Raw genomic sequence first — 13,236 nt, 5'->3', positions numbered from 1 at the left:
AAGAAGTATGTGTGATGACAGCCTACCAACATATCACCATGGAAAGATTCCTGAGAGGAGGCGATACGGTTCAATTTCACCCCAAAGGACCTAATGGGTTCCAGCAAGTAAGAGCTGACCAGAGATGGGAACTGCTAGTGCTAAACTGCTGCAGCTCACATGGAAACCTTGTGGTTTCCCTCCTGTTAGATTCCCGTACTGGGGGCTCTGGCAGTTGTGGACTTGGTGTGGAAGTTGTGAGGTGAATTTCTTTGGACTGTGACATGCAGGAGGTCCAACAAGATGATCAGTACAGGTCCCTTCTGACTTCAAATCTTTGGACCATATTGATCATTTCAGTAGAGCATGAGGCAAGTTAAAGGTAGCTCTACACCAGCTGCAAACTTAGTCACTGTTTTCTGGGCCTTGCTTTGAGTGACTGCAGTTATTGCCTGCACCTAACACATGTAAACATGTCATACGGTCAGCTTTGAAGTGCCTGCATGGAAGATACTGTGGGACATGTGCTTTGTCCCTTAGACAAAATGCTGATTCTTATGTCTTTCATTGTGGGTGATTTGGGATTAAAGACACACAGAAAACGACGGGTTAGATCTGGAATCAATTTTCATTTACAGCTGAGAAGCAGTTATTGATGCTGTGCTCACAGTTCAATAAGAGATCTAAAGATATAGACCTTGTGTTTCTCTTTCAATGTAAGCAGCATAATCAGTCTCAAATGTTTTTACAAAGAAAATTGTATTGACAGCTTTATTAAAATTGCTGTCTTTAAAGTTTTAAGTTATCCGCAATTTGACCTACTTGAATGGTTTTTAATATGCACACTGACCAACCCAGTAGATTTTTATGTCACGTATTTATAATACCAGGTGCACATCTGTTTAATGTATTATTTGAGCAGTATTGTTACATTTAATTTAAGCATTGCCTGTTTTTTAAACTTTTGTGTTATTGTCACTGCAAGGAACTTTGACATACACATCAGGATTGCATTCAGAGATCGTATTACACAATATTTTCAGATTGCCTACAAGAGATACAGTCAAGGCAGGTGACAGACATGTTATTAGTAAAACCATTAGATGACAAGGCATTTCAGGGATACACTCTTCTGTGAGGAAGGATGGAGCTTTTAGATGGCTTTATTACTCAGTGGAAAAAAGAAATCAGAAATTAGAAATAATAGTGAAGATTTTTAATTAGTTAGTTCAGCTGAAAGAGCTTAGATAAAACACAGGTTGGTATTTTTGTTCTTTAAAGCACCTCTGTATAATTCAAATTAGCTTTGAGCTTGAAGGCATCCAAATGAGTTGTGCCTGGATACAGTATTTTAAGTAGCTGTAGTGTACCCAATTTTCTTTAACCAGCTCCTCTTTGTTCTTCTGCCTAAGGAATAGTCCTGTTAACTTTTGAAATGCATACTTAATTTAAAGCACATTGCTGGCAATCTGTGTATTTTTGAACTACAAAAATTTTGATACTAGTTACAGACCTGCTCCATTATTTTCAGTATTCTACATATATAGTGTTTTTGGCAGAACAGTTCAATGAGATGTTTTTATCTTTTCTATTTGTTTTTTTCTACTTCACTTAATGATTGCCATTTCTTCAGAGTTCACTTCTCTGATAGTCATATGAATACAAGACGTATATAATCCATGGCCCTGGTAGATCTGTTGTATTTTATCCAAACATACTTTTTTTTCCACTTGGCTGGTGTTATGGAATTATGTACAAAATGTTTGACTTTGTAGTTAAGTCTAAGTATGTGATCAGCCGGAGGCCGAGCTTTGGATTCTTATAATGCATACTGAACTTCCAAAGCCTTTATTCAAGTTAAATTTTTAAAAAGTTTATGAAATTCAAAGGTACAGTATGCTTTCATCGTGTAAACACCGCTTTGTAAAGTGATACAGTGACCACTTTCATTGCAACGATGGCTATCCTTTCCTGTGGTAATTTACCCTGTTTTTTAGCTGCATCCTGAACAAGTTGTTTACCTCCCCAAGGTTTCTCTACATTTCCATTTACTTTGTTATCAGCAGAAAGGCTGAAGAACAGCTCTTCAGTAATGACATCAATACTGCACACACAGCGAGAGAGGTCGTCTTGTCAAAGCTATAGAAAAATCAGATGGATTAGGATGAAACTAGGTGCAAAATAACTTTGATAGAGTCTTTTAATGTAAACAGTTTATCTGTCATTGGTTCCACTGAAATCCCAGAGAGATGCAACATCGGTTGCTGCCACAGCAGAATGTGTTTTGATGAAGAGCCCACATTGCAGTGTTTAAGATCCACAGTCATGTTTTATAATTGTAGGGAAATGTTTTCATTGAGCCATTAATGAAAACAGAAGCTATTAGGATAATAGAGTCATTCTCCAGCCTTGTCAGTCTATAACCGTGAAAAATCCTTTCATGAAGATACGTCTCTTCTTGCTACCTCAGTCCATTTTAATTGATACTCAAATTATTTTATTCTGTACAATACTAGTTGAAACAGCCATATATCACCGACTATGTAAAATGAATACTGCAGCTTCTGTTAGACTAATCTTTGGTAATAAGAGGTTTGATGGCTGACATTTCTAAGGTAGTAATTCACACAGTAATGAAATAGATTCATATCATAGTATTTGTTTATTATCAGCAGAAGCTTTCAGTAACTGCTGTGAGATCTGAGGTGAGCTTGCTGTGGTTATGCATGGATAGCATGGCACACCACTAAAATACACAACGTTATCAAAGGCTTTTAACTCTTTCAAATTCACAGAATTTCATGCAAGTGTCTCCACACATGTTGCTGTTGTGGAAGTTATCCATCAGTGAGGAAGGGGATTAATATAGCCCCCAGGACAAGTGGTTGCTGTATGCTGCACTGTGCTGCAGATCGACCAAAGTTTGCCCTGCAGGTTGCGGCCACGCTCCTGCCAGGGCTCTGGGGCCACAGCTGCCCCAACCAGCACGGTCAGCCCCCAAGTTGCCTTTTCCGCAGCTTGCCCGGTACGCACCGGCAGCTCAGCGTCTGGATACCCTCAGCCGCAGGAAGAAAAATAATGCAGGAAAAAAAGACACCAGCAGACAGGCAGTCCTGGCAAAGGGAGAATGAAATATTTGAAAGGATGGATAAACAGAGCTGCAGGAAGTCCTCTCCTCTGTGCCCCCAAGTAAGCAGGCACTTCACATCCCCTCAGTGCTCTCTTAAACAGGTGCTTCTGTTTTGTTCAGCTCTTCATGACACCATCCTGAAGCAGCCAGGCTCCCTCAGCCACACCACAAGACATCCTTCACCTGAAGGACAGGCATTAAATACAGACCTGGTGCCTCTGCCACCAATTAAGCAGAGATGGAGAGGCCAGCAGTTCCTCAGCATGGCCGTAAGGAGCAGACGCTAGAGATCTGGGGGGAGAAGGAGGAGGGAGATACAGCTTTCAGTCAGCAGGACTGATCATGTACGCTCTGTGAGTGCATGCCTGTGCACCCATGTTTGTATAAAGGAGTCTTATTATTATCAGTATGGACAAAAATATATTTCTGCAGGGCCTTTTTGCTATGTATGCCACTTTGTGCAAAAGCCCTGTATTGTTTTGGCAAGCAAAGGCGGCAGCAGCAGGTGAGATATTGATTGACGCCAGCGTTGTTGTTAAGAGAAAAGCCAGACTTGACCATACTGTCCTATAAAGAATAAATCTGAAGTCTGTGGTATCTGCGGGCCATCTCAGTGCTCAGCACTGACTAATTTGACCACATAGGAAACATTTATCTCCCTTTTCTCCTCAAAAGGAGAGTGTGATTTTTATCATGCATGCCTTGTGAAGCATTTTGGTAAAGAAATTGTCTGGCTTTCTTATGCTCGCCATCTGCAGTGTGGCGCTTTTGTAAAAGCCTGAGCAACTCTCTGTGAACTTCAAAACCTAAATTCTCGGGAGTTTTTCGCACCAGTGGAGTGTGGTGCTGGTGCTGGCTTTAAGACTGGGGGTTAGCAAAAGTCTGAGCAGAGCAGCTCATAGGCGGCCGGCACAAGCTCAGAAGCAGGTGATGGAAAGGGCATGATAAATCCAGTAATTAGCTTCTGTCAGCCAGAATAAGAGGGAGAAGAAGTGAAAGTTGATCTTCCCTGGAGGAAGTCCAGAAGGAGAACAGTAATGAGAACTAAACACCTTAATTTTTCTTACAATGAATGCATCTGCCACTGTGAGGTTCGCTGGGGTTGGAGCTGCTCCATTCCCTACCAGCAGGATGAATCTTCCCAGAACAGGCCTCCTGCGTCCTCGCAGGGACGGGTCGGGGCCACAGAGTGACAGTGCGATGGATTCGGGCAGGGGTCGCTCCCGGGGGCGTTCCATTCAAGGCAGTAGTGTTGTGTACAATTTATGGAGCTGCACAGTTTAGGAACTGGCCAAGGTATCTGCACAATGTACTAAACCAGACCAAGGACAGCAAAAAGTTATTTCATGTGTGTTCACCTCTATCACCTCTGCTGCCTGTTTGTAATAGATGTAATATTCAGTGTAGATTCAAATCCTTTAGTCCTGCATGGGAAGTAAATGAGAGGCATGAACAACAGCAACATCACATCTTCCCGGCACTGCCGCTGCTGCTACTGTTTGGCTCTGCTCTTTTACTTCTCAGGTCTAGGGAGCTATTCATTAATTTAGAGTAGGGAAGAGGCTGAGGACACGTTGGACTCCCCGAGGAATGAGATAACGGCCTTTGCCACCAAGGAGAACCTGAGGGCGTAAACTGCAAGTGAACGGGGGTAAGGGAGGCTGCCGCAGGGAGGCTTGCCAATCCTCCTTTCCATTTTGAGGCAGGAAATTTTAACTGATTTGAGTGCTGCAAAAGTAAAAATTAGTAAGACATTCGTACACTGAAAGTGCACCTCAAAACATCAGCAGTGTTCAGCTAAACCTCAGGGATGTAGATTCAAAGAATTACTCTCTATATGTTACAATTGGGGAAAATGAGGCAAACATATTATGGAGTTTGTCTGTAGCTGTACAATGAAGTAGTAGGAAATTCCGAGGCTTCAAATCTAGCCTTTTCCTCTTCCTTTCTTGGGGAAGGTGTAGAGAGGCTTTTTTTTTTTTTTTTTTTTTTTTTTTTGCTTTCCTTCTAAGTGCTTATTGACCTTTTCTCTGTTTCTTTTGCCTTCTCAGGATGTTTTAACGTGTGATTAACATGTAGAAAACTGCTCTGGAGTAAACCTAGCAAATAATGGATTTTTTGATTTATTAGCCATTTTGAAGGTTGATCATAACACACGTTTTAAAAAATCATCAGTAAATAATAAGAAGACAAATACTAGGTTTTGTCCCTAGCTAAATGTTTTATTTGTATATTTTCAAAATAGGATTTTCATCCTCTAAGCAGGGGACATTTGTAATGAATTTGTAACAAATCATTTGCAAGGAAATGATGTTTCAAGCTAGAATTTCAAGTCAGAATTTTTTCTTAAAGATGGAACATTCAGTACGAATTTTCCAACTGTTTCTGTTGCCAGGGCTATATTCATTTTCCAAACAAAGCAATTCTTACGAAAAATCAGGCCTAGCTCTAATCAGGGGTTCTCTACCGCAGACCTCTGACCAGTGACTGACCAAATCAATTAACGTCTTTCTGCCTCAATTCTGCAACAGTACAGTGGAGAGTATTTAAATCTACTGAACTTCACAAGAGATTGTGAGAGTTGATTAGCATTTGTAAAGGAACCTGAAAGCATCTTGGAAAATGAATCAGTAGAATTTGTAATGCCAATTACAATTGCAATTCCAACTTCTCCTTTGTTATAAGGAGAAGTCAAAAATAATACAATTAGCAGTTTCAATCAAAAGCATTTTTGAGAGAATCCAGAGTGTATCAAAATAATTGGAGAAGGAAGGCACTGTTCCAAGACTTTTGTGTCAAGGTACCTTGATACTACAATCCAAGTTGTGCCTAATATAAGCATATGTGTATGTGAGTTATCTTTAAAATCAGGCAGTTCAGTGATAGATAGCCGTAACTGTTTGTATTGTAAAGGTCACCACAGACCCTGGATAAATTGAAGCCTGTGCCACAAAAGCAACAGTGTTCATCGTACCCACACTAGCTAATTAAAAGCCAGCTCAGGTATGTCTACATAAGCAACAAGCTTTCCTCTGAATGTAGTATGCACTCAGTAGCTCTCTTCTTTTTTAATGGAATAGGTTGTCAAGAATGGGAAGTGGCCACATTTTTCATTATACACTTCCTTAGTTTGATTTCCACCATTGGCCTGAAGTAAACGTGGGGATTTGGGAAAAATGCTGACAGAAGCCCAAATATATCTGTGGTGTTGCTCAATTAAAAACAGTATGCTTATATCAGGGATGGAGGTGATCCCTAATCCACAGATAGTGTGTTTTAGACTCTGTCACTTAAAATTTGTTTTTCATTTTACCTAGCCTCAACAGCACCAACTGAAATTAAATTGCCAATACAGTAAAATTTCACCCTGAATTTTCCTGGACATCTCTCTGTAAAGCCACAAAGGTTGCTGCATTGCTCAAAGCAAAGATGAGAAGTTCTCTGTATAGTTTATACACAACAAGAGTCCAGTGAACCATTTTGATTTGTAGATACCATATGTGTAGTGACTTGGTCTGTCACAGAATTGATCTCAGCTGATTCATCCCTCATGTTTGGCTCGTGAAGAAAAAGTACTTATTTTATTAAAATATTACAGGATGAGGAAAGTATCTTCTCGCTCCATTGTTGTTGGTCCTAGATGCAGTAGCATTGGGCTTTTTGTCCTCGGGGTGAGACTGACCCGAAACAACACAGACAGAATCTCAAATATGAAATTGCCAACTTGATGTCAGTGGCAATTAGCAAGAAAGAAATATAAGTTTCTCTGTTGACATTAGGGGACAGGTAGAGGAGAGTGTAACCAATGCAGTTTAAAAAAAAAAAAAAGAAAGGAATACACCACACTTACATGTGTTTGTATTATCACATCCTAATCCTCCAGCCCTCAGATTTGGGCTTTCTGATTCCCAGCACAATTTTGGATGGTTTCTTTCTTGCACACTATGTTCTCCTTCGCCACAGGAAGTCATAGCTAAAACCAACTGTATAACATAGAGCCAGAGCACAGTACAGAATGGTCCATAATTAGTGTTTTTTGGTTCTTTACATAGGATCATAGGTGAGGTGTTCTTTATAAATGAAAGAGCATAGGATAACTTCCAAGGCAAATAATAATACATCTGTCTTAGCTGAAGAGGCTCTTGGAGCCTCAGCAATTGCCTTGTTAGCTGGACGATCATGGTGCTTCTGAATCAAGAGGCATTTTTTAGAAAATAAGGACTTTTTGTCAAACCTCACTTCCTCAAAACCAAATTATTTTCCCCGAAAATCTTGCTTTTTCAGTTTTGCAATGGAAAATCTAAATTTTCTTTCGAAAGCAGACACTTCCCCTGCAACATGTCATTTGATTGAAAATCTAATTTGGCTTCCACTTATGCCAAATGTTTTATCCTGTTATTTTTGGGCAAGCCTCTTCAGAGTTTATTCTCTTCAGGTCTTTGTGATGTTGGAAAGTTGTACTGACCAAAGTGTTCTTTCTGGTTCTTTCTATCCAAAAGTCAGTCTGTTAATTGATAGCCATGAAAAAAGCGTCATTTTGCACACTCTGCCATCCTTGTACACAACCTAGAAGGAGCCAATGCTTATTCCCAAGGTCATTCTTTTGTGTAATAGTCAGATTTCCACTAATTAAATAAGTTTGTGGGTATATCCACACTAGGGATCAAGTGAAGTACAGTACAGATGGTTCTTGAACTAGTGCCAAAGCAAATAGTGCCAAAATTAGGAGTAATACACCATAAGAGGCACAAGTCTTTGGCCACTATAAAAGCCGTGGGAAATCATCTCCTGGCAAATTCCCTTTGCTGGTTGTTCCTCTATAGCTTGCTGCTTTTCATATATTCTTCATCATCTTTCTTCTTATTCACCACTAGCCTCAGCTGAGGAGAGAAGATGTTAGAGAGAGGTGGCACAATTACGTGAAGGCCATAATTGTAAAAAAAAAAAATCAGAGAAAATTACAAATTAAAGTGGAATGATTGTCTGGTTCAGTCTGGCTTCCATTTTCTAATCATCCTAAATTATTTTAATGCACGTTTTCAAGTTCAAAATTAGCAAAGGTCCCATGATGTAATTCTCCTAACACCCATTGAATATTACATTATACCAGTTCAATTTCATTCCAATCTTTTGCAGCATCATTTCCCACTCAGAGCACATGTATCATGATTTGGGCACCTCCTACCTGCTCTATTTCTAGATAATACCATTAATGCATGAAGTTTAGGAATCATTGTGGAGTAAAACCATTTTCTTGTTTGTAAAAGCCCAGGAATATAAGGTAAACAAAATAACTCTTAAAACATGTTTGTCTTTGAAATAGCTTAAATTAATAATCAAAAGCTCCCATCAAGTCTAAAACAAATCAAACTCAGTCATGAAGATGAGAAACAGGAATTATTAACTGAGTAGCAAGGTTGATGGAGGCTCAGTGAGATCATTTTGTTCAAAGATTAAAGGCAATGAGCACCGAAATAGTTGAGGAGGATGGCTATGAACACATCTGACTAGAGCTGCTAAATTCAGTAATGATCAAAAGTTAATTATCAAAGCAGAGAGAACTACTCAACACAGATAATTTGAGTCAATAGCTAAGCAGCCCAGAAAAAAAGTAATTTGGAAGAAGTATTTTCCTATAATGAAGTTATATATAAGACGTACATTTCAAAGAAACCTGCCTAAAACAAGATTGCATTCTTCCTGATCAGAGAAAAATAATTAGCTCTAATTGACAGACCTGCTGCACACCAAATATTTTCAAACAATATGTTTCTGCATCAAAGCTTAATGTGTAGAGTTACTCAATGTCACTTTGATTTTGCCTTTCTTTATCTTCTGCCACTGGGCATGCTCATGATATCGCAACAAATACGCTTTGAAAAATGAATGAGCAACACATACAAGACAAATAAAAGCAGGAGGCCAGATCCTGCATTTCTTTCTCAGAAGGAATTCCAGGCATTTATTCTGTGCTATGTTTAACACCACCATGTTCCCACTCAGTGGCAAACTGAATCATTTGCAATAGGAAATGTCCAGTTGCTTTGTCATCCACCATTAGATTAGGCTGGTGTGTAGGCTGACCTGAGAGCTCGCAATATTTTTCAAAGAAGATGTGTAAGTGAGCATGTGTGTGAGGACACTCTCCCCCCGTATGTGCCTTTTCTTAACGATTAGGAAAGTGTCTTCTCCAAGTAACATAGGAAAAAACTGAGGGGAATTCTCCAGCTAAAAAATCTAAGAAGAGATATGCGCTAGAGTCTTCATAACCCTAACAAATAAAATGAATCTGTAATTCATTGTCCCTAAAGCTGCCACATTTCCCTCTGGGTAAACAGTTGCCATCAACGTCAAAAATCAAATGCCTGGTTTAGACTCTGCTCTTCAATATTCCATGCCTTTGACATTGCCAGTTCTCATGCTTGGAAATATCTTCATCTTCTTTAATCTTTCATGCAAACAGTTTAGCTCGCACCGTCACGCACATACTCTACAGAATACCTTGTGCTTTACTGCATGTTAGAATCAGCTGCGTTATTATTTACTTGTGACCCCAGATGCTTTACACTCCTGTTTTCTCTTCCTTATCTGCATTTTGAAAGCAGTTTTTGTTTAGTGAGTTTTTAATAATTGGGGGGGGGGGGGGGGGGCAATCTGTATCTGAGATTTGGATACAAGTTTCATATGCCTGAACTCAGAATTGTTATAGTCCAGCTATCTGATAAATATAAGGGTCAAGGAAAACAGCGCTCTACAGTCAGAAAATCTTCTGCTGTAACAGAAGGCAGTTTATAAGGTTTAAAAATTATTTTAGTTCCCTGCAGGATGAGACCGAAACTTGTTGTTTAATGGGAGGCTGGGGTAACTGAAATGCCGTTTTTGATGCTGTTTTAATCCATTTTAAATGAAGCATTTGCGTGTTGTTACATGTAGTTTATTATTCAGAAAGATTTCTTAATAACACTCTTTTGAGTCTACATGTGCATGTGGCAGCTGAAAAAGGGCGATTTGGGAGAGTGTCACTGGGATGAGGCAGAGCTGACATTATCTCACTAATGAGGCAGGGACCCCATTTCATCATAGGCTTGTTGGAGAGGACAGGATTAGGTTTGGGTGTGTAACAGTGATTTGTGCAATCTTAACTTCAGCGTTTCCTGAAGTTGAAGTGTTTTATTTAGCAACCCTACTGTACAATTAATGTAATTGTTTCATGTCATGCATTCACTGATTTATGCTTTAGCTAGAAAATGTAATCCAAATAGAACAAATGCATCTTTGTTTGCACACAGGGAGCCAGCCCGGAAAGTTATTGTTGCTCCATCTGAATTCTCACAAGCTTTAATTGCTTCTCTCAAATTAAAACTCAGGATTAGGGATTCCCATGGACTTAAAACATAGATTTTATCTTTCCTATAGCTGGAAACAAAAGTGCCAAAATGCCAGGTATTTTGAAAAACTAGTCCCATGGAAGAGCCCAAAGGAGAGCTCATTCTGGAATTCTGTCTGGAATTCAAATGTGCAGGTTCCAGAGGTTTCAAAAGTTACTCAGTTTTCATACGGGATTTAATTCCTTAAGGGCTTACGTGAGCATTTTTCAGGACCACTGATATTCGTAGTTCTTATGTGGGAACCTTTTTTTCCCCATCCCTAAGCATGCCAGAGTCTGAGGTCTCTCACCAAAACCCTTCACTTCAATTTTTGTAGGCTTTATGAAATATCTCTCAAGGTAATTAAGCACTAAGACTTTCCGTAGCATAATAGGTTTATGGATCAGTTGTCTTAATTCTGCCTTTCACTGCTGCCTGTGCTTGCAGTCTCACTAACCATCTGACCACTTTCCACATTTAAATCTATTATAGTCTGGTTCTCTAAAGACTGAAAGGAATTCTCTAAAATGATATGACAGCATCAGTTTATCTTAAGGTGATATTTCAAGCCCTCCTGTGTTAAAATGTTATTTACCTATTTCTGAAAAATTCAGAGGGAATACAAGGTTGGTTCAGATTACATAATTATGCCACAGAAGCATAAAAAAAAATCTGCACTAAAATCTCGAGCAGCTTAAACAGTTTGATAGACTGTGGCGGCTCTGCCATCGGTGCCCCCAGCTGTGTTGCTTAGCAACATTTTAATTCAAGAAGAATCGAAGGAGATGAAATCCCCGTGGAGAGGGAAACAGAAATAAGAGGGCCGTTGACAGATGATCTGAGTTGTTTCTTCTAATATACTGTGAAGATCACTGGCTCTTTTCATGAATGATAAATGGACTGTACACAGATCAATGGGTTCAGCAATAAACTGGAACCAGGCTCCATGTCTGAGGCGGTGCGGGCCGAGGGGCCCAAAGATTTACTCATTTAGATGGCTTGGAGTGTGTTTTCTCAAAGGTTTCGCAAGAGGAAATTGATCTGAACATTTGGTCATCCCTTGCCCTTTTCTGTTGGCGAATAAGAGCCACTTTGGAAGGAGAGCCCGCTCTCGCCAGTATGGTTTCCTGTTGTTGCTGCTGTTCTCGCTATGGACAGATAGGCTAGGGCCAGGCCTCGGAGCGGGAAATGAAGTCATCGCCCGAACGAGCAGTTCCTAAACGCTCACGGCCATTAAAAATAAATAAACCGCGTCGATATCCCAAACCACGGAAGGCGTGCTTGGGGCCCGCGGCGCTCTCCCGCCGAGGTGGCCGTGCCTGGCCTGGGCAGCCCCACTGGGGCATCAGCTCCCAAGCAGCTGCGGCGTGCGTGGGTTGTTCGAGTTGCAGCGAGTTGTGCTTTTAGGTATGTCGCTTAACTGTCTGTCTCCCCCACCCCTCTTATGTTTACAGGCTGCTGAAAAGACAAAATTGCGAAACATTCCTGTGAAGTAAGTTATTTTTATATCCATTGGAAAATGTAACTTTAATGAACTTCTTGCATACAGTCACAAAAAAGACTAAGGCAATAAGAAGGGCAATAAAAGAGATATGGGAATTCAAGTTAACCCTAATCATAGCTATAAAAAAGTCAATATCATGGAGGAAAGCTTCTGATTTTTTCATGTGTCCCTAATGATTGCACTCCCCAAGTTTCATCCAGTTTCCATAAATTAATGTATTGTCTATGAATAGCTGCCAAATAATATCACAATCGTATTCAATACATCGTGCTCCTAGCCTTGGGGAGGTTTGTACACGCTAAAAAGATTACGATTGTTAATTGCAATCCTTGAGAAGGTCTGACAGGGGGGAAATAACTAAGAATGTGCCAAACAATTTCTAAACACATGGGAATATTTTGCACCTATGTATCAAGGCTTTGCCACCCTGTTGATTAAGAGCTCTTTCTCACTCCATGTGTGCGTCTCGTTCCCACCACACACACACGGGTGTTTCCGCTCTTTGCAGGAGGGTTCAGTGAAGGATGAGCAAGTTACCAGGGAGCAATTTCCAGGGCATTTTATGAGAAGTTCTTAAATCTTAGGGCACTAGCAGCAACACTCAACCATATATCATTGAATTAAGAAAGTTGCTATATAGATGTCTTGGCTCTTTGAGAAAAGGCATTTTCGGTTAAAGCTATCAGCAATCAGTGGTTCTGTTTAAAAAATGAATACTGGCATTTTAATGGGCTCTTACGTACCAATAAAACACATTTTTAGTTTCAGGAGCTGATCATTGCAGTTTTAACTAAGTCCTGGTAACTGTATATTCTTGCTATATACAGAGGAAACATTTCTGTTTTCATATTAGTTTGCTGATCATGCAGGCTTTTGGACTAGCGTGTTTTTGTATTTATAAGAAGATGCACTGATAGGACTCACAAATCACGGTGTTTTGGGGCACGTAACAAAAGGATATGGTTCTCCTTCTTACTTGGCTTCCATTGTGTATATTCGTTTACACCTTACAAAGTGAATGCAAAATGTGTATGAACACTCCTTGGAATGATTAAGTCAGATGCAAGATAATCATAAATTAGTCTCTCTTTATATTTCATTTAATCTGACAAAAATTAGAAATGGGATCCAGCAGGGACCTGATAGCACATGAAACTTCTAATAAGACAAGGGACCTTTCATGCCTGTAGGGCTAATTCACATTCAGTGCCAGCTGAATTCAAGTCATTGTTACCTGTGGTTGTTTAGTAGTGTGG

At 39.9% G+C, this 13,236-nt stretch overlaps 1 protein-coding gene across 3 annotated transcripts in view; it reads left to right on the top strand.

The window, feature by feature from the left end:
• The window catches only part of AFF2 (ALF transcription elongation factor 2), a 341,402-nt gene that overhangs the window by 248,588 nt on the left and 79,578 nt on the right, over positions 1-13,236 (top strand). For all 3 annotated transcript variants that reach the window (XM_064518262.1, XM_064518263.1, XM_064518261.1), the window contains exon 9: positions 11,931-11,968. In XM_064518262.1, coding sequence (XP_064374332.1) covers positions 11,931-11,968 — 38 coding nt within the window. The remainder of the gene's footprint in view (positions 1-11,930; positions 11,969-13,236) is intronic.

Source organism: Dromaius novaehollandiae, chromosome 11, assembly GCF_036370855.1.
Source record: "Dromaius novaehollandiae isolate bDroNov1 chromosome 11, bDroNov1.hap1, whole genome shotgun sequence".
Lineage (NCBI taxonomy): Eukaryota > Metazoa > Chordata > Aves > Casuariiformes > Dromaiidae > Dromaius > Dromaius novaehollandiae.
Note: the sequence above shows the minus strand (reverse complement) of the source record. Positions and strands in the feature narration are given on the sequence as shown.